This window comes from Meles meles, chromosome 13, assembly GCF_922984935.1.
Source record: "Meles meles chromosome 13, mMelMel3.1 paternal haplotype, whole genome shotgun sequence".
Lineage (NCBI taxonomy): Eukaryota > Metazoa > Chordata > Mammalia > Carnivora > Mustelidae > Meles > Meles meles.
This window is the reverse complement of record NC_060078.1, coordinates 78,896,559-78,920,506: the sequence shown is the minus strand read 5'-3', so window position 1 is coordinate 78,920,506 and position 23,948 is coordinate 78,896,559. Positions and strand designations below refer to the sequence as shown.

At 50.4% G+C, this 23,948-nt stretch overlaps 1 protein-coding gene across 38 annotated transcripts in view; it reads right to left on the bottom strand.

The window, feature by feature from the left end:
• The window catches only part of DMBT1 (deleted in malignant brain tumors 1), an 80,429-nt gene that overhangs the window by 12,434 nt on the left and 44,047 nt on the right, over positions 1-23,948 (bottom strand). For 22 of the 38 annotated variants that reach the window (XM_046026304.1, XM_046026309.1, XM_046026313.1 and 19 more), the window contains 28 exons: positions 23,852-23,896; positions 22,753-23,076; positions 22,104-22,130; positions 21,475-21,507; positions 20,469-20,498; positions 19,570-19,614; positions 18,479-18,802; positions 17,828-17,854; positions 17,199-17,231; positions 16,194-16,223; positions 15,294-15,338; positions 14,219-14,542; positions 13,748-13,774; positions 13,119-13,151; positions 12,111-12,140; positions 11,213-11,257; positions 10,116-10,439; positions 9,464-9,490; positions 8,835-8,867; positions 7,829-7,858; positions 6,929-6,973; positions 5,855-6,178; positions 5,342-5,368; positions 4,713-4,745; positions 3,708-3,737; positions 2,809-2,853; positions 1,714-2,037; positions 1,251-1,277 (listed from right to left, as the gene is read on the bottom strand). In XM_046026304.1, the coding sequence (XP_045882260.1) occupies positions 1,251-1,277; positions 1,714-2,037; positions 2,809-2,853; positions 3,708-3,737; positions 4,713-4,745; positions 5,342-5,368; positions 5,855-6,178; positions 6,929-6,973; positions 7,829-7,858; positions 8,835-8,867; positions 9,464-9,490; positions 10,116-10,439; positions 11,213-11,257; positions 12,111-12,140; positions 13,119-13,151; positions 13,748-13,774; positions 14,219-14,542; positions 15,294-15,338; positions 16,194-16,223; positions 17,199-17,231; positions 17,828-17,854; positions 18,479-18,802; positions 19,570-19,614; positions 20,469-20,498; positions 21,475-21,507; positions 22,104-22,130; positions 22,753-23,076; positions 23,852-23,896 (2,691 nt within the window). The remainder of the gene's footprint in view (positions 1-1,250; positions 1,278-1,713; positions 2,038-2,808; positions 2,854-3,707; positions 3,738-4,712; positions 4,746-5,341; positions 5,369-5,854; positions 6,179-6,928; positions 6,974-7,828; positions 7,859-8,834; positions 8,868-9,463; positions 9,491-10,115; positions 10,440-11,212; positions 11,258-12,110; positions 12,141-13,118; positions 13,152-13,747; positions 13,775-14,218; positions 14,543-15,293; positions 15,339-16,193; positions 16,224-17,198; positions 17,232-17,827; positions 17,855-18,478; positions 18,803-19,569; positions 19,615-20,468; positions 20,499-21,474; positions 21,508-22,103; positions 22,131-22,752; positions 23,077-23,851; positions 23,897-23,948) is intronic. The other 16 variants (XM_046026338.1, XM_046026340.1, XM_046026342.1 and 13 more) reach the window with 11 other exon arrangements.

The window sequence follows — 23,948 nt, the reverse complement described above, 5'->3', positions numbered from 1 at the left end:
CTGGGGAGGGATGCAAAGACTCAAAAACTATTCTGCATCAGAGCATCATTCATAAGAATGAGGAAATGTGAACAACGCAAGTGTCGAGCAGTTCAGGACTAGTTCCCTAATTCATGGTCATAGCTGTGTAATGAAATACAGGGAAGGCATTTAAATGGCTGGGGAGAAAATATTCAATGACAGAAACAAGTGTCCATATCATTTCTTAAGAGTGAGGGAAAGCTATTGAGCAACAGCCTCGAGGTAAAGTTGACTTGGAAAGGATCGATTATTTGTGAACATATCCATTCATTGTCTCCCTTCCCTCTCTCAAAGCTTCGGAGGTACCCCAAGAAATACAGCCTTTAAGTGTATTCTTTGAAGAACAACTTATTTCACTTCCTTAGAAGAAGGGCAAGTAGGTCTCCTTACTAAAACGAAAGTCATCAACCCAGCTGGGGGGACAAAAGACTGAGTGTCTGGAAGACAGAGGCTGGCTGTGTGGGGGCAGATTGGGAGCGGTATACAGTGGGGAGATTGTATTAACAGGCTGACCTGGGCTGTGCATTGACAGACACCTGCTGCATGGCCAGTCTGCCTAGGGATAAGTAGCCGGGCCCTTGGGGAAAAACGTGAGACTTACCTGTAGTGGTTGGAGGTGATGGGTGCCACAAATGTGGAAGGAAAATGAAGTGATTTTAGGATTTTATTGGAAAAGTTTTCGTTCCATGGTCATTAGTTGGGTAAGGACACATTACTGCACACAAGTCTCTCCCTGACTGCAGGACTTCTCAGAACCTGGACAATTGCAGTGTGCACTGCGAATAGCCCAGATGGGCTAAGTATGGAGCTACGATGTGCAACAGACTGGGCACTGAATGTTTTCACTGCGGGGTAAAGGAAAGCTTGGGGATTACTCTTCCAACGGGATAGGATTTGTGAATGCACAAGGTGTAGTAGTTTTCCTTGTCTTATTTCTCAAATGATCACAATTCTGACTTGAGCAGTTGCTCCCCTCTGAAATGAACAGAGGAGCCCAAAAATCCTTTCACTGCAGCTTCTCTGGGCAAATCTGGCAGCCGACAGTGGCAGGGGATCCTGGTGGGTCCCGCGGCTAAGTAGTTGGAGCCAAAGTCCTGGGGACTCAGCTGGTCCCTGTAACAAATACCAGAGTCCTCAAAGAGAAGGGCCGGACCTCTTCTTTGGTTTCTAGACACATGAGAGTTGAATTCCAGAGAGGAAACATGCTGGGCTGGGATGCAGCTACTCACCTGGGGTAGTAGTAGTGCTTTGTCCATCTGCAAAAAAAAATAGGACACGTTGTCAGTCTCCAGGAAGACTGTGCAGAAAGAAGCCTCATGGGATCCAGAGAACCAGACATGCTGAGTGCCTAACTCCTATTGCTAATAAGAATTTCAGAGAGGGATCCCGTGGTAGCCTCATGGGGTATGCCACAAAAAGAAAGAAAAAAAAAAGTACTGCAGGAATTTGTTCTCACAACGTTTATGCCCACTAACACACGGCTGTTCGACAGGCTGATAAAGAGGCTGTATCCTCCCGTGACATTCAGCCACATCAATGTGATTGGTGATTGATGATGCAGGTTCCTCTCACGCTAAGAGGGAAAATGGCGGCCCTTCAGCAAACTCAGGAAGATGAAGCAACAGCGAGAGACAATAGTTCTTCTAGAGAATTAACAAGCCAAAGTAGGGGCTCAAAATCTTGAGGACCCACCTGAGCAGACGACACCCGCGTCCTCATGGTGCCCGCAGTTGTGCGAGTTCCAGCCACGGTGAGGGCAGCTCCACAGGTAGGACTCATGGCCGGAGCAGCTCACGTCGTCCAGCACAATCGGCCCTGAGCCTTGACCAAACCGGGCATTTCCGGGGGCCGACGTGGCCCAGCCGCAGCCCAGCTGCCTGCACACCACGTTGGCGTCATTGGTGTCCCAGCTGTCGTCACACACGGTGCCCCAAGAGCCTTGGTACAGGACCTCCACGCGGCCCTGACAACGGTTACCTCCGTTCACCAGCCTCAGGGCCAAACCTGAATCAGTCCCTGAGGGATCAAGAACAGAAACACCCTCTGAGTATATTTCAAGGTCATAAGCTTAAAACATTTGTAAGACCCAAGACTTCTTCCTGGCCTAAGCCCCTGGGCACGGAATAACCTTCAACATGCCAAAGGTCAATCGTCAGCACAGGGAAGAGCAGAGACGTCCCAGTCTACTCAGGTCTGAGGATGCTTGACTGAAAAACGAAACCCAGGACCTGGTGGAGGTGAGGAGGTGGAAAAGCCTAATGGGCCCTGGGCACACCCAGCATAGAGCTCTACAGCCACTGGGGCACTATGGGACCCGTGCATCAATGGACAACTTCTAGTCTTCCGCAGCATTCTGACTTGGTCTGCCAACATCCCAGGACGGGATGCCCCTCGGGAAGAGAGGTGCCAGCCCAGCACATGGCCCTCCTCTTCTTGGGTCTTGACCCCATGGTCTGGGAGAAACGAGACCAGCATGGTTCCAGGAGGCCTAGGTAAGTGTAAGCCTTCAAGATTTATACTGAGCCCCTGGGGGAGGACCTTTGCTGAACATGAGCCCAGGATCCCCATGGAATCAGTGGGCCACCCTGGAAGATCAGACCTCAGATCTGATCCTCAGAGACTTCGCTCTCTATCCCATAGTGACACACACGCGCACACGCGCGCACACACACACACACACACACACACAGGGAGGAGATTAGGGAAGGACACACCATGAGATGCCTCCACACCCAGTCTTTATCTAGAAGCTGAGAATGAACCTGGGAGGGTGGACTAAGTATTTACCGAAATCTTTGGTTGAAGCTGTGCTGGTGGTGAACCAGGTGGTGTCTGTATAGGGCAAGAATGGTCAAGAACCAGAGTTAGACATCATGGAAAGCATTTTGTGAAAACCGTTTGTGGCAGGCATTAAGAACGTTGTCCGTCTGCATCCTGCCACTTTCCCCCTGGGTGGGCTGTTCAAGTCTCCTGCTCTACTGGCTTTTCCGGGACAAAGGCATTGGGGAGGCCAACCAGGTGCCTCCACATCTCTAAGCATGGCTTGCTCTTTTGTCCCATAGAAAACGTTTGCCACACGTCTCTCTTGACTCATGTAGGTCTGAGGGCTTTGGCATAGCAAAAGCTTGAGAAAAGAGTCAGGGCTTTTGAGGGTCACCATGGATCCAAATAGCTCTCTCGGGACCTAGAGCACCACCGTCACCTTGGACACTCCCATCCCTTGCAACTGCTGTCCCTGCCTCGTTGGAAGCACATCAGTGTCAAAGGAATCGGAGGCTGTCCCCGACCCAGGGACTGGAGCCAGCCTGCCCTGGTGGCTCTTTGGTAGGAAGGCGCCAGTCCTCAGCGGCCATTCTCCCACACAACCTATCCGTCCGGATTACATGAGAGCTGAGATTCATGTTGCATGGGCCAGTTCTCTGAAACCACAGGAAGCCATTTATTAGGACAGTTTCCACATACTGGATGGAACTTCGTGGACTCATGGGAAGGTGACCCTCTTGGCAATCCCACATCCAGTTATGACTCTTGTGAATCCCACATCTACGTTAGGATGCCCAGGATCTCAGGGACGGTGGGGAACATTAAAGTGCCCACTGGTTCTCCAAGGAGCAGTGGTTTTGCCAGTGTGACAGGAGAAGGGTTGGAGGGAGATAATAGCCTGATGACCGTAGCCGAGGACTCACCTGGTGGGGTTGTGGACTGAGGCCAAGCAGCTGAGAGAAAGAAACAAGAGTCAGTCACACAGAACACAGGTGCCCCAACGTGACCAAGCGTTGAAGAAACTCAGCGTACACCACATGAGATCCTGTGTCTACATGCCATCAGGTGGACTGAGCCAGGGCCCGCCCTAAATCCCTCAGTCCTCTGGGAGCGGAGGGAGGAGATCAGTTTCTCTTCCAACATTCTGAAATTTTACATCAGTCTGGATGGCCGTTGGACCACATATAAAGCAAAGACCTTAGAATACTTAACATCAGAAGAGTTAGCATTTAGAAAGCACATTCTATGTACCAGACACTATGCTAACTTTAGTCCAGTAAATTTATTGCTTTCCTCTAGGAAAAACTGGGGAGGGATGCAAAGACTCAAAAACTATTCTGCATCAGAGCATCATTCATAAGAATGAGGAAATGTGAACAACGCAAGTGTCGAGCAGTTCAGGACTAGTTCCCTAATTCATGGTCATAGCTGTGTAATGAAATACAGGGAAGGCATTTAAATGGCTGGGGAGAAAATATTCAATGACAGAAACAAGTGTCCATATCATTTCTTAAGAGTGAGTGAAAGCTATTGAGCAACAGCCTAGAGGTAAAGTTGACTTGGAAAGGATCGATTATTTGTGAACATATCCATTCAGTTTCCCTTCCCTCTCTCAAAGCTTCGGAGGTACCCCAAGAAATACAGCCTTTAAGTGTATTCTTTGAAGAACAACTTATTTCACTTCCTTAGAAGAAGGGCAAGTAGGTCTCCTTACTAAAACGAAAGTCATCGACCCAGCTGGGGGGATCAAAAGGCTGAGTGTCTGGAAGACAGAGCCTGGCTGTGTGGGGACAGCTTGGGAGCGAATACAGCAGGGAGATTGCATTTACAGGCTGACCTGGGCTGTGCATTGAACCGACACCTGTTCCATGGAAAGTCAGCCTGGGATGAAAAGCCCAAGCCCTCAGCTGGAAAAACGTGAGACTTACGTGTAGTGGTTGCAGATGATGGGTACGACCAATCTGAAAGGAGAATGAGTGATTTTAGGATTTTATTGGAAAAGTTTTCGTTCCATGGTCATTAGTTTGGTAAGGACACATTATTGCACGCAAGTCTCTCCCTGACTGCAGGACTTCTCAGAACCTGGACAATTCCAGTGTGCACTGCGAATGGCCCAGATGGGCTAGAGTATGCAGCTACGATGTGCAATAGACTGGGCACTGAATGTTTTCACTGTGGGGTAAAGGAAAGCTTGGGGATTACTCTTCCAACGGGATAGGATTTGTGAATGCACAAGGTGTGGTAGTTTTCCTTGTCTTATTTCTCAAATGATCACAATTCTGACTTGAGCAGTTGCTCTCCTCTGAAATGAACAGAGGAGCCCAAAAATCCTTCCACTGCAGCTTCTCTGGGCAAACCTGGCAGCCGACAGTGGCAGGGGATCCCGGTGGGCCCTGAACTAAGCTAAGTTGGAGCCAAAGTCCTGGGGACTCAGCTGGTCCATGTAACAAATACCAGAGTCCTCAAAGAGAACTGCCAGACCTCTTCTTTAGTTTCTAGAAACATGAGAGTTGAATTCCAGAGAGGAAACATGCTGGGCTGGGATGCAGCTACTCACCTGGGGTAGTAGTAGTGCTTTGTCCATCTGCAAAAAAAAATAGGACACGTTGTCAGTCTCTGGGAAGACTGTGCAGAAAGAAGCCTCATGAGATCCAGAGAACCAGACATGCTGAGTGCCTGACTCCTATCGCTAATAAGAATTTCAGAGAGGGATCCCGTGGTAGCCTCATGGGGTATGCCACAAAAAGAAAGAAAAAAAAAGTACTGCAGGAATTTGTTCTCACAACTTTTATGCCCACTAACACACGGCTATTCGACGGGCTGATAAAGAGGCTGTGTCCTCCCGTGACATTCAGCCACATCAATGTGATTGGTGATTGGTGATGCACATTCCTCTCACGCTAAGAGGGAAAATGGCCGCCCTTCCGCAAACTCAGGAAGATGAAGCAACAGCGAGAGACAGTAGTTCTTCTAGAGATTTAACAAGCCAAAGTAGAGGCCCAAAATCTTGAGGACCGCGCTGGTGGTATAGTGGTTAGCATAGCTGCCTTCCAAAATCTTGAGGACCCACCTGAGCAGATGACACCTGCATCCTCAGAGTGCCCGCAGTTGTGCGAGTTCCAACCACGGTGAGGGCAGCTCCACAGGTAGGACTCATGGCCGGAGCAGCTCACGTCGTCAAGCACAATCGGCCCTGAGCCTTGACCAAACCGGGCATTTCCGGGGGCCGACGTGGCCCAGCCGCAGCCCAGCTGCCTGCACACCACGTTGGCGTCATTGGTGTCCCAGCTGTCGTCACACACGGTGCCCCAAGAGCCTTGGTACAGGACCTCCACGCGGCCCTGACAACGGTTACCTCCGTTCACCAGCCTCAGGGCCAAACCTGAATCAGTCCCTGAGGGATCAAGAACAGAAATCCCCCTTCGTGTCTATCTCAAGCTCATAGGCTTAGATTTTTATAAGACCCAAGGTTTCTTCTTGGCCGAAGCACCTGGGCACGGAATGACCTTAAAATGCCAAAATTCAATCAAGAGCACAGGGAAGAGTGAGACATGCCACAACTCAAGGCTGAGGCCGCTCCACTGAAAGAAGCAACCCAGGACCTGGTGGAAGTGAGGGGGTGGAAAAGCCTAATGCGCCCTTTGTACACCCAGCATAGAGCTTGAGCTACTGGGGCATGACGGGACCTGTGTGTCAATGGACAATTTCTAGTCTTCCGCAGCATTCTGACTTGGTTCTGCCACATCCCAGGACGGGATTCCCCTTGGGAAGAGAGGTGCCAGCCCAGCACATGGCCTTCTTCCTCTCATGGCTCGACCCCATGGCCTGGGAGCCACGAGACCAGCATGGGTCAAGCAGTCCTAGGTAAGTGTAAGCCTCCAGGGCTTACACTGAGCTCCTGCGGGAGGCCCTTTGCTGAACATGAGTCCAGGATCCCCATGGAATCAGTGGGCCACCCTGGAAGATCAGACCTCAGATCTGATCCTCAGAGACTTCGCTCTCTATCCCCCAGCGACACACACACACACAGAGAAACAGTGAGGAGGATAGGGAAGGACACACCATGAGATGCCTCCTATCACTTCCACACCCAATCTTTATCTAGAAGCTGAGAATGATCCTGGGAGGGTGGACAAAATATTACCGAAATCTGTGGTTGAAGCTGTGCTGGTGGTGAACCAGGTGGTGTCTGTATAGGGCAAGAATGGTCAAGAACCAGAGTTAGGCATCATGGAAAGCATTGTGTGAAAACCGTTTGTGGCAGGCATTAAGAACGTTGTCTGTCTGCATCCTGCCACATTCCCCCTGGGTGGGCTGTTCAAGTCTCCTGCTCTACTAGCTTTTCCGGGACAAAGGCATTGGGGAGGCCAACCAGGTGCCTCCACATCTCTAAGAATGCCTTGCTCTTTTGTCCTGTAGAAAACGTTTGCCACGCATCTCTCTTGACTCATGTAGATCTGAGGGCTTTGGCATAGCAAAAGCTTGGAGAAAAGAGTCAGGGCTTTTGAGGGTCAGCATGGAGCCAAAGAGATCTCTCAGGACCTAGAACACGTCCGTCACCTGGGACACTCCCATCCCTTGCAACTGCTGTCCCTGCCTCGTTGGAAGCACATCTGTGTCAAGGAAATCGGAGGCAGTCCCCGACCCAGGGACAGGAACCAGCCTGCCCTGGTGGCTCTTTGGTAGGAAGGCGCCAGTCCTCAGCGGCCATTCTCCCACTCAACCTATCCGTCTGGATTACATGAGAGCTGAGATTCATGGTGCATGGGCCAGTTCTCTGAAACCGCACAAAGCCATTTATTGGGACAGTTTCCACATACTGGATGGAACTTCGTGGACTCATGGGAAGGTGACCCTCTTGGGAATCCCACATCCAGTTATGACTCTTGGGAATGCCACATCTAGTTTAGGATTGCCAGGATCTCAGGGACGGTGGGGAACATTAAAGTGTCCACTTGTTCTCCAAGGAGCAGTGGTTTTGCCAGTGTGACAGGAGAAGGGTTGGAGGGAGATAATAGCCTGATGACCGTAGCCGAGGACTCACCTGGTGGGGTTGTGGACTGAGGCCAAGCAGCTGAGAGAAAGAAACAAGAGTCAGTCACACAGAACACAGGTGCCCCAACGTGACCAGTGGTTGAAGGAACTCAACGTACACCACCTGAGATCCTGTGTCTACAAGCCGTCAGGTGGACTGAGCCAGGGCCCACACTAAATCCCTCAGTCCTCTGGGACCTGAGGGAGGATTCAGTTTCTCTTCCACATTCTGAAATTTTACATCAGTCTGGATGGCCATTGGACCACATATAAAACAAAGACCTTAGAATACTTAACATCAGAAGAGTTAGCGTTTTGTAAGCACATTCTATGTACCAGACACTATGCTAACTTTAGTCCAGTAAATTTATTGCTTTCCTCTGGGAAACACTGGGGAGGGATGCAAAGACTCAAAAACTATTCTGCATCAGAGCATCATTCATAAGAATGAGGAAATGTGAACAACGCAAGTGTCCAGCAGTTCAGGACTAGTTCCCTATTTCATGATCATAGCTGTGTAATGAAATACAGGGAAGGCATTTAAATGGCTGGGGAGAAAATATTCAATGACAGAAACAAGTGTCCATATCATTTCTTAAGAGTGAGGGAAAGCTATTGAGCAACAGCCTCGAGGTAAAGTTGACTTGGAAAGGATCGATTATTTGTGAACATATCCATTCATTGTCTCCCTTCCCTCTCTCAAAGCTTCGGAGGTACCCCAAGAAATACAGCCTTTAAGTGTATTCTTTGAAGAACAACTTATTTCACTTCCTTAGAAGAAGGGCAAGTAGGTCTCCTTACTAAAACGAAAGTCATCGACCCAGCTGGGGGGATCAAAAGGCTGAGTGTCTGGAAGACAGAGGCTGGCTGTGTGAGGACAGCTTGGGAGCGATATACAGAGGGGAGATTGCATTTACAGGCTGACCTGGGCTGTGCATTGAACCGACACCTGTTCCATGGAAAGTCAGCCTGGGATGAGAAGCCCAAGCCCTCAGCTGGAAAAACGTGAGACTTACGTGTAGTGGTTGCAGATGATGGGTACGACCAATCTGAAAGGAGAATGAGTGATTTTAGGATTTTATTGGAAAAGTTTTCGTTCCATGGTCATTAGTTTGGTAAGGACACAGTACTGCACACAAGTCTCTCCCTGACGGCAGGACTTCTCAGAACATGGACAATTCCAGTGTGCACTGCGAATGGCCCAGATGGGCTAGAGTATGCAGCTACAATGTGCAACAGACTGGGCACTGAATGCTTTCACTGCGGGGTCAAGGAAAGCTTGGGGATTACTCTTCCAACGGGATAGGATTTGTGAAGACACAAGGTGTGGTAGTTTTCCTTGTCTTATTTCTCAAATGATCACAATTCTGACTTGAGCAGTTGCTCTCCTCTGAAATGAACAGAGGAGCCCAAAAATCCTTCCACTGCAGCTTCTCTGGGCAAACCTGGCAGCCGACAGTGGCAGGGGATCCCGGTGGACCCTGAACTAAGCTAAGTTGGAGCCAAAGTCCTGGGGACTCAGCTGGTCCCTGTAACAAATACCAGAGTCCTCGAAGAGAACCGCCAGACCTCTTCTTTAGTTTCTAGACACATGAGAGTTGAATTCCAGAGAGGAAACATGCTGGGCTGGGATGCAGCTACTCACCTGGGGTAGTAGTAGAGCTTTGTCCATCTGCAAAAAAAAAAAAAAAAAAAAAAAATAGGACACGTTGTCAGTCTCCGGGAAGACTGTGCAGAATGAAGCCTCATGGGATCCAGAGAACAAGACATGCTGAGTGCCTGACCCCTGTCGCTAATAACACTTTCAGAGAGGGGTCCCGTGGTAGCCTCACAGGGGATGCCAGCAAAAAAAAGGGGGGGGGGGCACCTGGGTGGCTCAGTGGGTTAAATCCTCTGCCTTCGGCTCAGGTCATGATCTCAGGGTCCTGGGTTCGAGCCCCGCATTGGGCTCTCTGCTCAGCGGGGAGCCTGCATCCTCCTCTCTCTCTGCCCGCCTCTCTGCCTGCTTGTGATTTCTCTCTGTCAAATAAATAAAATATTTAAAAAAAGAAAAAGAACTCAAAACTTTTCTGCCCACTAACACGAAGCTGTTCGACAGGCTGATAAAGAGGCTGTGTCCTCCCATGACATTCAGCCACATCAGTGTGATTGGTGATTGGTGATGCACATTCCTCTCACACTAAGAGGGAAAATGGCCCCCCTTCTGCAAACTCAGGAAGATGAAGCAACAGTGAGAGACAATAGTTCTTCTAGAGATTTAACAAGCCAAAGAGGGGCTCAAAATCTTGAGGACCCACCTGAGCAGACGACACCCGCGTCCTCATGGTGCCCGCAGTTGTGCGAGTTCCAGCCACGATGAGGGCAGCTCCACAGGTAGGACTCATGGCCGGAGCAGCTCACGTCGTCCAGCACAATCGGCCCTGAGCCTTGACCAAACCGGGCACTCCCGGGGGCCGACGTGGCCCAGCCGCAGCCCAGCTGCCTGCACACCACGTTGGCGTCATTGGTGTCCCAGCTGTCGTCACACACGGTGCCCCAAGAGCCTTGGTACAGGACCTCCACGCGGCCCTGACAACGGTTACCTCCGTTCACCAGCCTCAGGGCCAAACCTGAATCAGTCCCTGAGGGATCAAGAACAGAAATCCCCCTTCGTGTCTATCTCAAACTCATAGGCTTAGAACATTTGTAAGACCCAAGGTCTTCTTCTTGGCCGAAGCACCTGGGCACGGAATGACCTTCAACATGCCAAAGGTCAATCGTCAGCACAGGGAAGAGCAGAGACGTCCCAGTCTACTCAGGTCTGAGGATGCTTGACTGAAAAACGAAACCCAGGACCTGGTGGAGGTGAGGAGGTGGAAAAGCCTAATGGGCCCTGGGCACACCCAGCATAGAGCTCTACAGTCACTGGGGCACTATGGGACCTGTGCATCAATGGACAACTTCTAGTCTTCCGCAGCATTCTGACTTGGTCTGCCAACATCCCAGGTCGGGATGCCCCTCGGGAAGAGAGGTGCCAGCCCGGCACCTGGCCCTCCTCTTCTTGGGTCTTGACCCCATGGTCTGGGAGAAACGAGACCAGCATGGTTCCAGGAGGCCTAGGTAAGTGTAAACCTTCAAGATTTATACTGAGCCCCTGGGGGAGGACCTTTGCTGAACATGAGCCCAGGATCCCCATGGAATCAGTGGGCCACCCTGGAAGATCAGACCTCAGATCTGATCCTCAGAGACTTCGCTCTCTATCCCATAGTGACACACACGCGCACACGCGCGCACACACACACACACACACACACACAGGGAGGAGATTAGGGAAGGACACACCATGAGATGCCTCCACACCCAGTCTTTATCTAGAAGCTGAGAATGAACCTGGGAGGGTGGACTAAGTATTTACCGAAATCTTTGGTTGAAGCTGTGCTGGTGGTGAACCAGGTGGTGTCTGTATAGGGCAAGAATGGTCAAGAACCAGAGTTAGACATCATGGAAAGCATTTTGTGAAAACCGTTTGTGGCAGGCATTAAGAACGTTGTCCGTCTGCATCCTGCCACTTTCCCCCTGGGTGGGCTGTTCAAGTCTCCTGCTCTACTGGCTTTTCCGGGACAAAGGCATTGGGGAGGCCAACCAGGTGCCTCCACATCTCTAAGCATGGCTTGCTCTTTTGTCCCATAGAAAACGTTTGCCACACGTCTCTCTTGACTCATGTAGGTCTGAGGGCTGTGGCATAGCAAAGTTTGAGAAAAGAGTCAGGGCTTTTGAGGGTCACCATGGATCCAAATAGCTCTCTCAGGACCTAGAGCACCACCGTCACCTTGGACACTCCCATCCCTTGCAACTGCTGTCCCTGCCTCGTTGGAAGCACATCAGTGTCAAAGGAATCGGAGGCTGTCCCCGACCCAGGGACTGGAGCCAGCCTGCCCTGGTGGCTCTTTGGTAGGAAGGCGCCAGTCCTCAGCGGCCATTCTCCCACACAACCTATCCGTCCGGATTACATGAGAGCTGAGATTCATGTTGCATGGGCCAGTTCTCTGAAACCACAGGAAGCCATTTATTAGGACAGTTTCCACATACTGGATGGAACTTCGTGGACTCATGGGAAGGTGACCCTCTTGGCAATCCCACATCCAGTTATGACTCTTGTGAATCCCACATCTACGTTAGGATGCCCAGGATCTCAGGGACGGTGGGGAACATTAAAGTGTCCACTGGTTCTCCAAGGAGCAGTGGTTTTGCCAGTGTGACAGGAGAAGGGTTGGAAGGAGATAATAGCCTGATGACCGTAGCCGAGGACTCACCTGGTGGGGTTGTGGACTGAGGCCAAGCAGCTGAGAGAAAGAAACAAGAGTCAGTCACACAGAACACAGGTGCCCCAACGTGACCAAGCGTTGAAGAAACTCAGCGTACACCACATGAGATCCTGTGTCTACATGCCATCAGGTGGACTGAGCCAGGGCCCGCCCTAAATCCCTCAGTCCTCTGGGACTTGAGGGAGGAGATCAGTTTCTCTTCCAACATTCTGAAATTTTACATCAGTCTGGATGGCCGTTGGACCACATATAAAGCAAAGACCTTAGAATACTTAACATCAGAAGAGTTAGCATTTAGAAAGCACATTCTATGTACCAGACACTATGCTAACTTTAGTCCAGTAAATTTATTGCTTTCCTCTAGGAAAAACTGGGGAGGGATGCAAAGACTCAAAAACTATTCTGCATCAGAGCATCATTCATAAGAATGAGGAAATGTGAACAACGCAAGTGTCGAGCAGTTCAGGACTAGTTCCCTAATTCATGGTCATAGCTGTGTAATGAAATACAGGGAAGGCATTTAAATGGCTGGGGAGAAAATATTCAATGACAGAAACAAGTGTCCATATCATTTCTTAAGAGTGAGGGAAAGCTATTGAGCAACAGCCTCGAGGTAAAGTTGACTTGGAAAGGATCGATTATTTGTGAACATATCCATTCATTGTCTCCCTTCCCTCTCTCAAAGCTTCGGAGGTACCCCAAGAAATACAGCCTTTAAGTGTATTCTTTGAAGAACAACTTATTTCACTTCCTTAGAAGAAGGGCAAGTAGGTCTCCTTACTAAAACGAAAGTCATCGACCCAGCTGGGGGGATCAAAAGGCTGAGTGTCTGGAAGACAGAGCCTGGCTGTGTGGGGACAGCTTGGGAGCGATATACAGAGGGGAGATTGCATTTACAGGCTGACCTGGGCTGTGCATTGAACCGACACCTGTTCCATGGAAAGTCAGCCTGGGATGAGAAGCCCAAGCCCTCAGCTGGAAAAACGTGAGACTTACGTGTAGTGGTTGCAGATGATGGGTACGACCAATCTGAAAGGAGAATGAGTGATTTTAGGATTTTATTGGAAAAGGTTTCGTTCCATGGTCATTAGTTTGGTAAGGACACAGTACTGCACACAAGTCTCTCCCTGACGGCAGGACTTCTCAGAACATGGACAATTCCAGTGTGCACTGCGAATAGCCCAGATGGGCTAGAGTATGGAGCTACGATGTGCAACAGACTGGGCACTGAATGCTTTCACTGCGGGGTCAAGGAAAGCTTGGGGATTACTCTTCCAACGGGATAGGATTTGTGAACGCACAAGGTGTGGTAGTTTTCCTTGTCTTATTTCTCAAATGATCACAATTCTGACTTGAGCAGTTGCTCTCCTCTGAAATGAACAGAGGAGCCCAAAAATCCTTCCACTGCAGCTTCTCTGGGCAAACCTGGCAGCCGACAGTGGCAGGGGATCCCGGTGGGCCCTGAACTAAGCTAAGTTGGAGCCAAAGTCCTGGGGACTCAGCTGGTCCCTGTAACAAATACCAGAGTCCTCAAAGAGAACCGCCAGACCTCTTCTTTAGTTTCTAGAAACATGAGAGTTGAATTCCAGAGAGGAAACATGCTGGGCTGGGATGCAGCTACTCACCTGGGGTAGTAGTAAAGCTTTGTCCATCTGCAAAAAAAAAAAAAAAATAGGACACGTTGTCAGTCTCTGGGAAGACTGTGCAGAAAGAAGCCTCATGGGATCCAGAGAACCAGACATGCTGAGTGCCTGACCCCTGTCCCTAATAAGACGTTCAGAGAGGGGTCCTGTGGTAGCCTCACGGGGGATGCCACAAAAAAAAAAGGGTAAAAAATGTACTGCAGGAATTTGTTCTCACAACTTTTATGCCCATTAACACACGGCTGTTTGACAGGCTGATAAAGAGGCTGTGTCCTCCCGTGACATTCAGCCACATCAATGTGATTGCTGATTGGTGATGCACATTCCTCTCACGCTAAGAGGGAAAATGGCCGCCCTTCAGCAAATTCAGGAAGATGAAGCAACAGCGAGAGACAGTAGTTCTTCTAGAGATTTAACAAGCCAAAGTAGAGGCCCAAAATCTTGAGGACCCACCTGAGCAGATGACACCCGCGTCCTCATGGTGCCCGCAGTTGTGCGAGTTCCAACCACGGTGAGGGCAGCTCCACAGGTAGGACTCATGGCCGGAGCAGCTCACGTCATCAAGCACAATCGGCCCAGAGCCTTGACCAAACCGGGCACTTCCGGGGGCCGACGTGGCCCAGCCGCAGCCCAGCTGCCTGCACACCACGTTGGCGTCATTGGTGTCCCAGCTGTCGTCACACACGGTGCCCCAAGAGCCTTGGTACAGGACCTCCACGCGGCCCTGACAACGGTTACCTCCGTTCACCAGCCTCAGGGCCAAACCTGAATCAGTCCCTGAGGGATCAAGAACAGAAATCCCCCTTCGTGTCTATCTCAAGCTCATAGGCTTAGATTTTTATAAGACCCAAGGTTTCTTCTTGGCCGAAGCACCTGGGCACGGAATGACCTTAAAATGCCAAAATTCAATCAAGAGCACAGGGAAGAGCGAGACATGCCACAACTCAAGGCTGAGGCCGCTCCACTGAAAGAAGCAACCCAGGACCTGGTGGAAGTGAGGGGGTGGAAAAGCCTAATGCGCCCTTTGTACACCCAGCATAGAGCTTGAGCTACTGGGGCATGACGGGACCTGTGTGTCAATGGACAATTTCTAGTCTTCCGCAGCATTCTGACTTGGTTCTGCCACAACCCAGGATGGGATGCCCCTTGGGAAGAGAGGTACCAGCTGAGCACATGGCCTTCTTCCTCTCATGGATCGACCCCATGGCCTGGGAGCCACGAGACCAGCATGGATCAAGCAGTCCTAGGTAAGTGTAAGCCTCCAGGGCTTACACTGAGCTCCTGCGGGAGGCCCTTTGCTGAACATGAGTCCAGGATTCCCATGGAATCAGTGGGCCACCCTGGAAGATCAGACCTCAGATCTGATCCTCAGAGACTTCGCTCTCTATCCCCCAGCGACACACACACACACACAGAAACAGGGAGGAGGATAGGGAAGGACACACCATGAGATGCCTCCTGTCACTTCCACACCCAATCTTTATCTAGAAGCTGAGAATGATCCTGGGAGGGTGGACAAAATATTTACCGAAATCTGTGGTTGAAGCTGCGCTGGTGGTGAACCAGGTGGTGTCTGTATAGGGCAAGAATGGTCAAGAACCAGAGTTAGGCATCATGGAAAGCATTGTGTGAAAACCGTTTGTGGCAGGCATTAAGAACGTTGTCTGTCTGCATCCTGCCACTTTCCCCCTGGGTGGGCTGTTCAAGTCTCCTGCTCTACTAGATTTTCCGGGACAAAGGCGTTGGGGAGGCCAACCAGGTGCCTCCACATTTCTAAGAATGCCTTGCTCTTTTGTCCTGTAGAAAACGTTTGCCACGCATCTCTCTTGACTCATGTAGATCTGAGGGCTTTGGCATAGCAAAAGCTTGGAGAAAAGAGTCAGGGCTTTTGAGGGTCAGCATGGAGCCAAAGAGATCTCTCAGGACCTAGAACACCTCCGTCACCTGGGACACTCCCATCCCTTGCAACTGCTCTCCCTGCCTCATTGGAAGCACATCTGTGTCAAAATAATCGGAGGCCGTCACTGACCCAGGGATAGGAACCAGCCTGCCCTGGTGGCTCTTTGGTAGGAAGGCGCCAGTCCTCAGCGGCCATTCTCCCACTCAACCTATCCGTCTGGATTACATGAGAGCTGAGATTCATGGTGCATGGGCCAGTTCTCTGAAACCGCAGGAAGCCATTTATTGGGACAGTTTCCACATACTGGATGGAACTTCGTGGACTCATGGGAAGGTGACCCTCTTGGGAATCCCACATCCAGTTATGACTCTTGGGAATCCCACATCTAGCTTAGGATTGCCAGGACCTCAGGGACGGTGGGGAACATTAAAGTGTCCACTTGTTCTCCAAGGAGCAGTGGTTTTGCCAGTGTGACAGGAGAAGGGTTGGAGGGAGATAATAGCCTGATGACCGTAGCCGAGGACTCACCTGGTGGGGTTGTGGACTGAGGCCAAGCAGCTGAGAGAAAGAAACAAGAGTCAGTCACACAGAACACAGGTGCCCCAACGTGATCAAGGGTTGAAGAAACTCAACGTACACCACCTGAGATCCTGTGTCTATATGCCGTCAGGTGGACTGAGCCAGGGCCCACACTAAATCCCTCAGTCCTCTGGGACCTGAGGGAGGATTCAGTTTCTCTTCCACATTCTGAAATTTTACATCAGTCTGGATGGCCATTGGACCACATATAAAGCAAAGACCTTAGAATACTTAACATCAGAAGAGTTAGCGTTTAGTAAGCACATTCTATGTACCAGACACTATGCTAACTTTAGTCCAGTAAATTTATTGCTTTCCTCTGGGAAAAACTGGGGAGGGATGCAAAGACTCAAAAACTATTCTGCATCAGAGCATCATTCATAAGAATGAGGAAATGTGAACAACGCAAGTGTCCAGCAGTTCAGGACTAGTTCCCTATTTCATGGTCATAGCTGTGTAATGAAATACAGGGCAGGCATTTAAATGGCTGGGGAGAAAATATTCAATGACAGAAACAAGTGTCCATATCATTTCTTAAGAGTGAGTGAAAGCTATTGAGCAACAGCCTCGAGGTAAAGTTGCCTTGGAAAGGATCGATTATTTGTGAACATATCCATTCATTGTCTCCCTTCCCTCTCTCAAAGCTTCGGAGGTACCCCAAGAAATACAGCCTTTAAGTGTATTCTTTGAAGAACAACTTATTTCACTTCCTTAGAAGAAGGGCAAGTAGGTCTCCTTACTAAAACGAAAGTCATTGACCCAGCTGGGGGGATCAAAAGGCTGAGTGTCTGGAAGACAGAGCCTGGCTGTGTGGGGACAGCTTGGGAGCGAATACAGCAGGGAGATTGCATTTACAGGCTGACCTGGGCTGTGCATTGAACCGACACCTGTTCCATGGAAAGTCAGCCTGGGATGAGAAGCCCAAGCCCTCAGCTGGAAAAACGTGAGACTTACGTGTAGTGGTTGCAGATGATGGGTACGACCAATCTGAAAGGAGAATGAGTGATTTTATGATTTTATTGGAAAAGTTTTCGTTCCATGGTCATTAGTTTGGTAAGGACACAGTACTGCACGCAAGTCTCTCCCTGACGGCAGGACTTCTCAGAACATGGACAATTCCAGTGTGCACTGCGAATGGCCCAGATGGGCTAGAGTATGGAGCTACGATGTGCAACAGACGGGGCACTGAATGCTTTCACTGCGGGGTCAAGGAAAGCTTGGGGATTACTCTTCCAACAGGATAGAATTTGTGAAGACACAAGGTGTGGTAGTTTTCCTTGTCTTATTTCTCAAATGATCACAATTCTGACTTGAGTGGTTGCTCTCCTCTGAAATGAACAGAGGAGCCCAAAAATCCTTCCACTGCAGCTTCTCTGGGCAAACCTGGCAGCCGACAGTGGCAGGGGATCCCGGTGGGCCCTGAACTAAGCTAAGTTGGAGCCAAAGTCCTGGGGACTCAGCTGGTCCCTGTAACAAATACCAGAGTCCTCGAAGAGAACCGCCAGACCTCTTCTTTAGTTTCTAGAAACATGAGAGTTGAATTCCAGAGAGGAAACATGCTGGGCTGGGATGCAGCTACTCACCTGGGGTAGTAGTAGAGCTTTGTCCATCTGCAAAAAAAAAAAAAAAAAAAAAATAGGACACGTTGTCAGTCTCCGGGAAGACTGTGCAGAATGAAGCCTCATGGGATCCAGAGAACAAGACATGCTGAGTGCCTGACCCCTGTCGCTAATAACACTTTCAGAGAGGGGTCCCGTGGTAGCCTCACAGGGGATGCCAGCAAAAAAAAAAGGGGGGGGGCACCTGGGTGGCTCAGTGGGTTAAAGCCTCTGCCTTCGGCTCAGGTCATGATCTCAGGGTCCTGGGTTCGAGCCCCGCATTGGGCTCTCTGCTCAGCGGGGAGCCTGCATTCTCCTCTCTCTCTGCCTGCCTCTCTGCCTGCTTGTGATTTCTCTCTGTCAAATAAATAAAATATTTAAAAAAAGAAAAAGAACTCAAAACTTTTCTGCCCACTAACACGAAGCTGTTCGACGGGCTGATAAAGAGGCTGTGTCCTCCCATGACATTCAGCCACATCAGTGTGATTGGTGACTGGTGATGCACATTCCTCTCACGCTAAGAGGGAAAATGGCCCCCCTTCTGCAAACTCAGGAAGATGAAGCAACAGTGAGAGACAATAGTTCTTCTAGAGATTTAACAAGCCAAAGTAGAGGCCCAAAATCTTGAAGACCCACCTGAGCAGACGACACCCGCGTCCTCACGGTGCCCGCAGTTGTGCGAGTTCCAGCCACGATGAGGGCAGCTCCACAGGTAGGACTCATGGCCGGAGCAGCTCACGTCGTCCAGCACAATCGGCCCTGAGCCTTGACCAAACCGGGCACTTCCGGGGGCCGACGTGGCCCAGCCGCAGCCCAGCTGCCTGCACACCACGTTGGCGTCATTGGTGTCCCAGCTGTCGTCACACACGGTGCCCCAAGAGCCTCGGTACAGGACCTCCACGCGGCCCTGACAACGGTTACCTCCGTTCACCAGCCTCAGGGCCAAACCTGAATCAGTCCCTGAGGGATCAAGAACAGAAATCCCCCTTCGTGTCTATCTCAAGCTCATAGGCTTAGAACATTTGTAAGACCCAAGGTCTTCTTCTTGGCCTAAGCACCTGGGCACGGAATGACCTTCAACATGCCAAAGGTCTATAGTCAGCACACGGAAGAGCAGAGACGTCCCAATCTACTCAGGGCTGGGGATGCTTGACTGAAAAAAGCAACCCAGGACCGGGATAGAAGTTAGGCTTTTCCATTAGGAAAAGCCTAATGGGCCCTGGGCACACCCAGCATAGAGCTCTACAGCCACTGGGGCACTATGGGACCTGTGCATCAATGGACAACTTCTAGTCTTCCGCAGCATTCTGACTTGGTCTGCCAACATCCCAGGTCGGGATGCCCCTCGGGAAGAGAGGTGCCAGCCCGGCACCTGGCCCTCCTCTTCTCGGGGCTCGACCCCATGGCCTGGGAGCCACGAGACCAGCATGGGTCAAGCAGTCCTAGGTAAGTGTAAGCCTCCAGGGCTTACACTGAGCTGCTGCAGGAGGCCCTTTGCTGAACATGAGTCCAGGATTCCCATGGAATCAGGGGGCCACCCTGGAAGATCAGACCTCAGATCTGATCCTCAGAGACTTCGCTCTCTATCCCCCAGCGACACACACACACACACAGAAACAGGGAGGAGGATAGGGAAGGACACACCATGAGATGCCTCCTGTCACTTCCACACCCAATCTCTATCTAGAAGCTGAGAATGATCCTGGGAGGGTAGACAAAATATTTACCGAAATCTGTGGTTGAAGCTGCGCTGGTGGTGAACCAGGTGGTGTCTGTATAGGTCAAGAATGGTCAAGAACCAGAGTTAGACATCATGGAAAGCATTTTGTGAAAACTGTTTGTGGCAGGCATTAAGAACGCTGTCCGTTGCATCCTGCCACATTCCGCCTGGGTGGGCTGTTCAAGTCTCCTGCTCTACTAGCTTTTCCGGGACAAAGGCATTGGGGAGGCCAACCAGGTGCCTCCACATCTCTAAGAATGCCTTGCTCTTTTGTCCTGTAGAAAACGTTTGCCACGCATCTCTCTTGACTCGTGTAGATCTGAGGGCTTTGGCATAGCAAAAGCTTGGAGAAAAGAGTCAGGGCTTTTGAGGGTCAGCATGGAGCCAAAGAGATCTCTCAGGACCTAGAACACCTCCGTCACCTGGGACACTCCCATCCCTTGCAACTGCTCTCCCTGCCTCATTGGAAGCACATCTGTGTCAAAGAAATCGGGGGCTGTCCCCGACCCAGGGACAGGAGCCAGCCTGCCCTGGTGGCTCTTTGGTAGGAAAGCGCCAGTCCTCAGCGGCCATTCTCCCACTCAACCTATCCGTCTGGATTACATGAGAGCTGAGATTCATGGTGCATGGGCCAGTTCTCTGAAACCGCAGGAAGCCATTTATTGGGACAGTTTCCACATACTGGATGGAACTTCGTGGACTCATGGGAAGGTGACCCTCTTGGGAATCCCACATCCAGTTATGACTCTTGGGAATGCCACATCTAGTTTAGGATTGCCAGGATCTCAGGGACGGTGGGGAACATTAAAGTGTCCACTTGTTCTCCAAGGAGCAGTGGTTTTGCCAGTGTGACAGGAGAAGGGTTGGAGGGAGATAATAGCCTGATGACCGTAGCCGAGGACTCACCTGGTGGGGTTGTGGACTGAGGCCAAGCAGCTGAGAGAAAGAAACAAGAGTCAGTCACACAGAAGACAGGTGCCCCAACGTGACCAGTGGTTGAAGGAACTCAACGTACACCACCTGAGATCCTGTGTCTATATGCCGTCAGGTGGACTGAGCCAGGGCCCACACTAAATCCCTCAGTCCTCTGGGACCTGAGGGAGGATTCAGTTTCTCTTCCACATTCTGAAATTTTACATCAGACTGGATGGCCATTGGACCACATATAAAACAAAGACCTTAGAATACTTAACATCAGAAGAGTTAGCGTTTAGTAAGCACATTCTATGTACCAGACACTATGCTAACTTTAGTCCAGTAAATTTATTGCTTTCCTCTGGGAAACACTGGGGAGGGATGCAAAGACTCAAAAACTATTCTGCATCAGAGCATCATTCATAAGAATGAGGAAATGTGAACAACGCAAGTGTCCAGCAGTTCAGGACTAGTTCCCTATTTCATGGTCATAGCTGTGTAATGAAATACAGGGCAGGCATTTAAATGGCTGGGGAGAAAATATTCAATGACAGAAACAAGTGTCCATATCGTTTCTTAAGAGTGAGGGAAAGCTATTGAGCAACAGCCTCGAGGTAAAGTTGCCTTGGAAAGGATCGATTATATGTGAACATATCCATTCATTGTCTCCCTTCCCTCTCTCAAAGCTTCGGAGGTACCCCAAGAAATACAGCCTTTGAGTGTATTCTTTGAAGAACAACTTATTTCACTTCCTTAGAAGAAGGGCAAGTAGGTCTCCTTACTAAAACGAAAGTCATCGACCCAGCTGGGGGGATCAAAAGGCTGAGTGTCTGGAAGACAGAGGCTAGCTGTGTGAGGACAGCTTGGGAGCGATATACAGAGGGGAGATTGCATTTACAGGCTGACCTGGGCTGTGCATTGAACCGACACCTGTTCCATGAAAAGTCAGCCTGGGATGAGAAGCCCAAGCCCTCAGCTGGAAAAACGTGAGACTTACGTGTAGTGGTTGCAGATGATGGGTACGACCAATCTGAAAGGAGAATGAGTGATTTTATGATTTTATTGGAAAAGTTTTCGTTCCATGGTCATTAGTTTGGTAAGGACACAGTACTGCACGCAAGTCTCTCCCTGACGGCAGGACTTCTCAGAACCTGGACAATTCCAGTGTGCACTGCGAATGGCCCAGATGGGCTAGAGTATGCAGCTACAATGTGCAACAGACTGGGCACTGAATGCTTTCACTGCGGGGTAAAGGAAAGCTTGGGGACTACTCTTCCAACGGGATAGAATTTGTGAACACACAAGGTGTGGTAGTTTTCCTTGTCTTATTTCTCAAATGATCACAATTCTGACTTGAGCGGTTGCTCTCCTCTGAAATGAACAGAGGAGCCCAAAAATCCTTCCACTGCAGCTTCTCTGGGCAAACCTGGCAGCCGACAGTGGCAGGGGATCCCGGTGGGCCCTGAACTAAGCTAAGTTGGAGCCAAAGTCCTGGGGACTCAGCTGGTCCCTGTAACAAATACCAGAGTCCTCGAAGAGAACCGCCAGACCTCTTCTTTAGTTTCTAGAAACATGAGAGTTGAATTCCAGAGAGGAAACATGCTGGGCTGGGATGCAGCTACTCACCTGGGGTAGTAGTAGTGCTTTGTCCATCTGCAAAAAAAAAAAAAAAAAAAATAGGACACGTTGTCAGTCTCTGGGAAGACTGTGCAGAATGAAGCCTCATGGGATCCAGAGAACAAGACATGCTGAGTGCCTGACCCCTGTCGCTAATAACACTTTCAGAGAGGGGTCCCATGGTAGCCTCACAGGGGATGCCACCAAAAAAAAAGGGGGGGGGCGCCTGGGTGGGTTAGTGGGTTAAAGCCTCTGCCTTTGCCTCAGGTCATGATCTCAGGGTCCTGGGATCGAGCCCCGCATCGGGCTCTCTGCTCAGAGGGGAGCCTGCATCCTCCTCTCTCTCTGCCTGCCTCTCTGCCTGCTTGTGATTTCTCTCTGTCAAATAAATAAAATATTTTTAAAAAAAAACAAAGAACTCAAAACTTTTCTGCCCACTAACACGAAGCTGTTCGACGGGCTGATAAAGAGGCTGTGTCCTCCCATGACATTCAGCCACATCAGTGTGATTGGTGACTGGTGATGCACATTCCTCTCACGCTAAGAGGGAAAATGGCCCCCCTTCTGCAAACTCAGGAAGATGAAGCAACAGTGAGAGACAATAGTTCTTCTAGAGATTTAACAAGCCAAAGAGGGGCTCAAAATCTTGAGGACCCACCTGAGCAGACGACACCCGCATCCTCATGGTGCCCGCAGTTGTGCGAGTTCCAGCCACGATGAGGGCAGCTCCACAGGTAGGACTCATGGCCGGAGCAGCTCACGTCGTCCAGCACAATCGGCCCTGAGCCTTGACCAAACCGGGCACTCCCGGGGGCCGACGTGGCCCAGCCGCAGCCCAGCTGCCTGCACACCACGTTGGCGTCATTGGTGTCCCAGCTGTCGTCACACACGGTGCCCCAAGAGCTTTGGTACAGGACCTCCACGCGGCCCTGACAACGGTTACCTCCGTTCACCAGCCTCAGGGCCAAACCTGAATCAGTCCCTGAGGGATCAAGAACAGAAATCCCCCTTCATGTCTATCACCAGCTCATAAGCTTAAAACATTTGTAAGACCCAAGGGCTTGATCCTGGCCTAATCCCCTGGGCACTGCATGACTTTCAACATACCATAGGTCAATCATCAGCACAGGGAAGAGCAGAGACATGCCAATCAACTCAAGGCTGAGGCCGCTCCACTGAAAGAAGCAACCCAGGACCTGGATGGAAGTGAAGGGGTAGACAAGCCTAATGCGCCCTGGACACACACAGCATAGAGCTGTACAGATACTGGGGCATGACGGGACCCATGCCTCAATGGACAACATCTAGTCTTCCGCAGCATTCTGACTTCGTTCTGCCAACATCTCAGGACGGGATGCCCCTCAAGAAGAGAGGTACCAGCCCAGCACATGACCCTCCTCTTCTCAGGGCTCGACCCCATGGCCTGGGAGCCACGAGACCAGCATGGTTCCAGCAGTCCTAGGTATGTGGAAGCCTCCAGGGCTTACACTGAGCCCCTGGGGGAGGATCTTTGCTTAACATGAGCCCAGGATCCCCATGGAATCAGTTAGCCACCCTGGAAGATCACACCCCAGATTTGATCTTCAGAGACTTCTCTCTCTATCCCCCAGTGACACACATGTGAACACACATGCACACATACACAAAACAGGGAGGAGGATAGGCAAGACACACCACATGATGCCTCATGTCACTTCCACACCCAATCTTTATCTAGAAGCTGAGAATGATCCTGGGAGGCTGGACCAAATATTTACCGATTTCTGTGTTTGCAGCTGTGGTGGTGGTGAACGAGGTAGTGTCTGTATAGGGTAAGAAAGGTAAAGACCATAGTTAGACATCATGGAAATCATT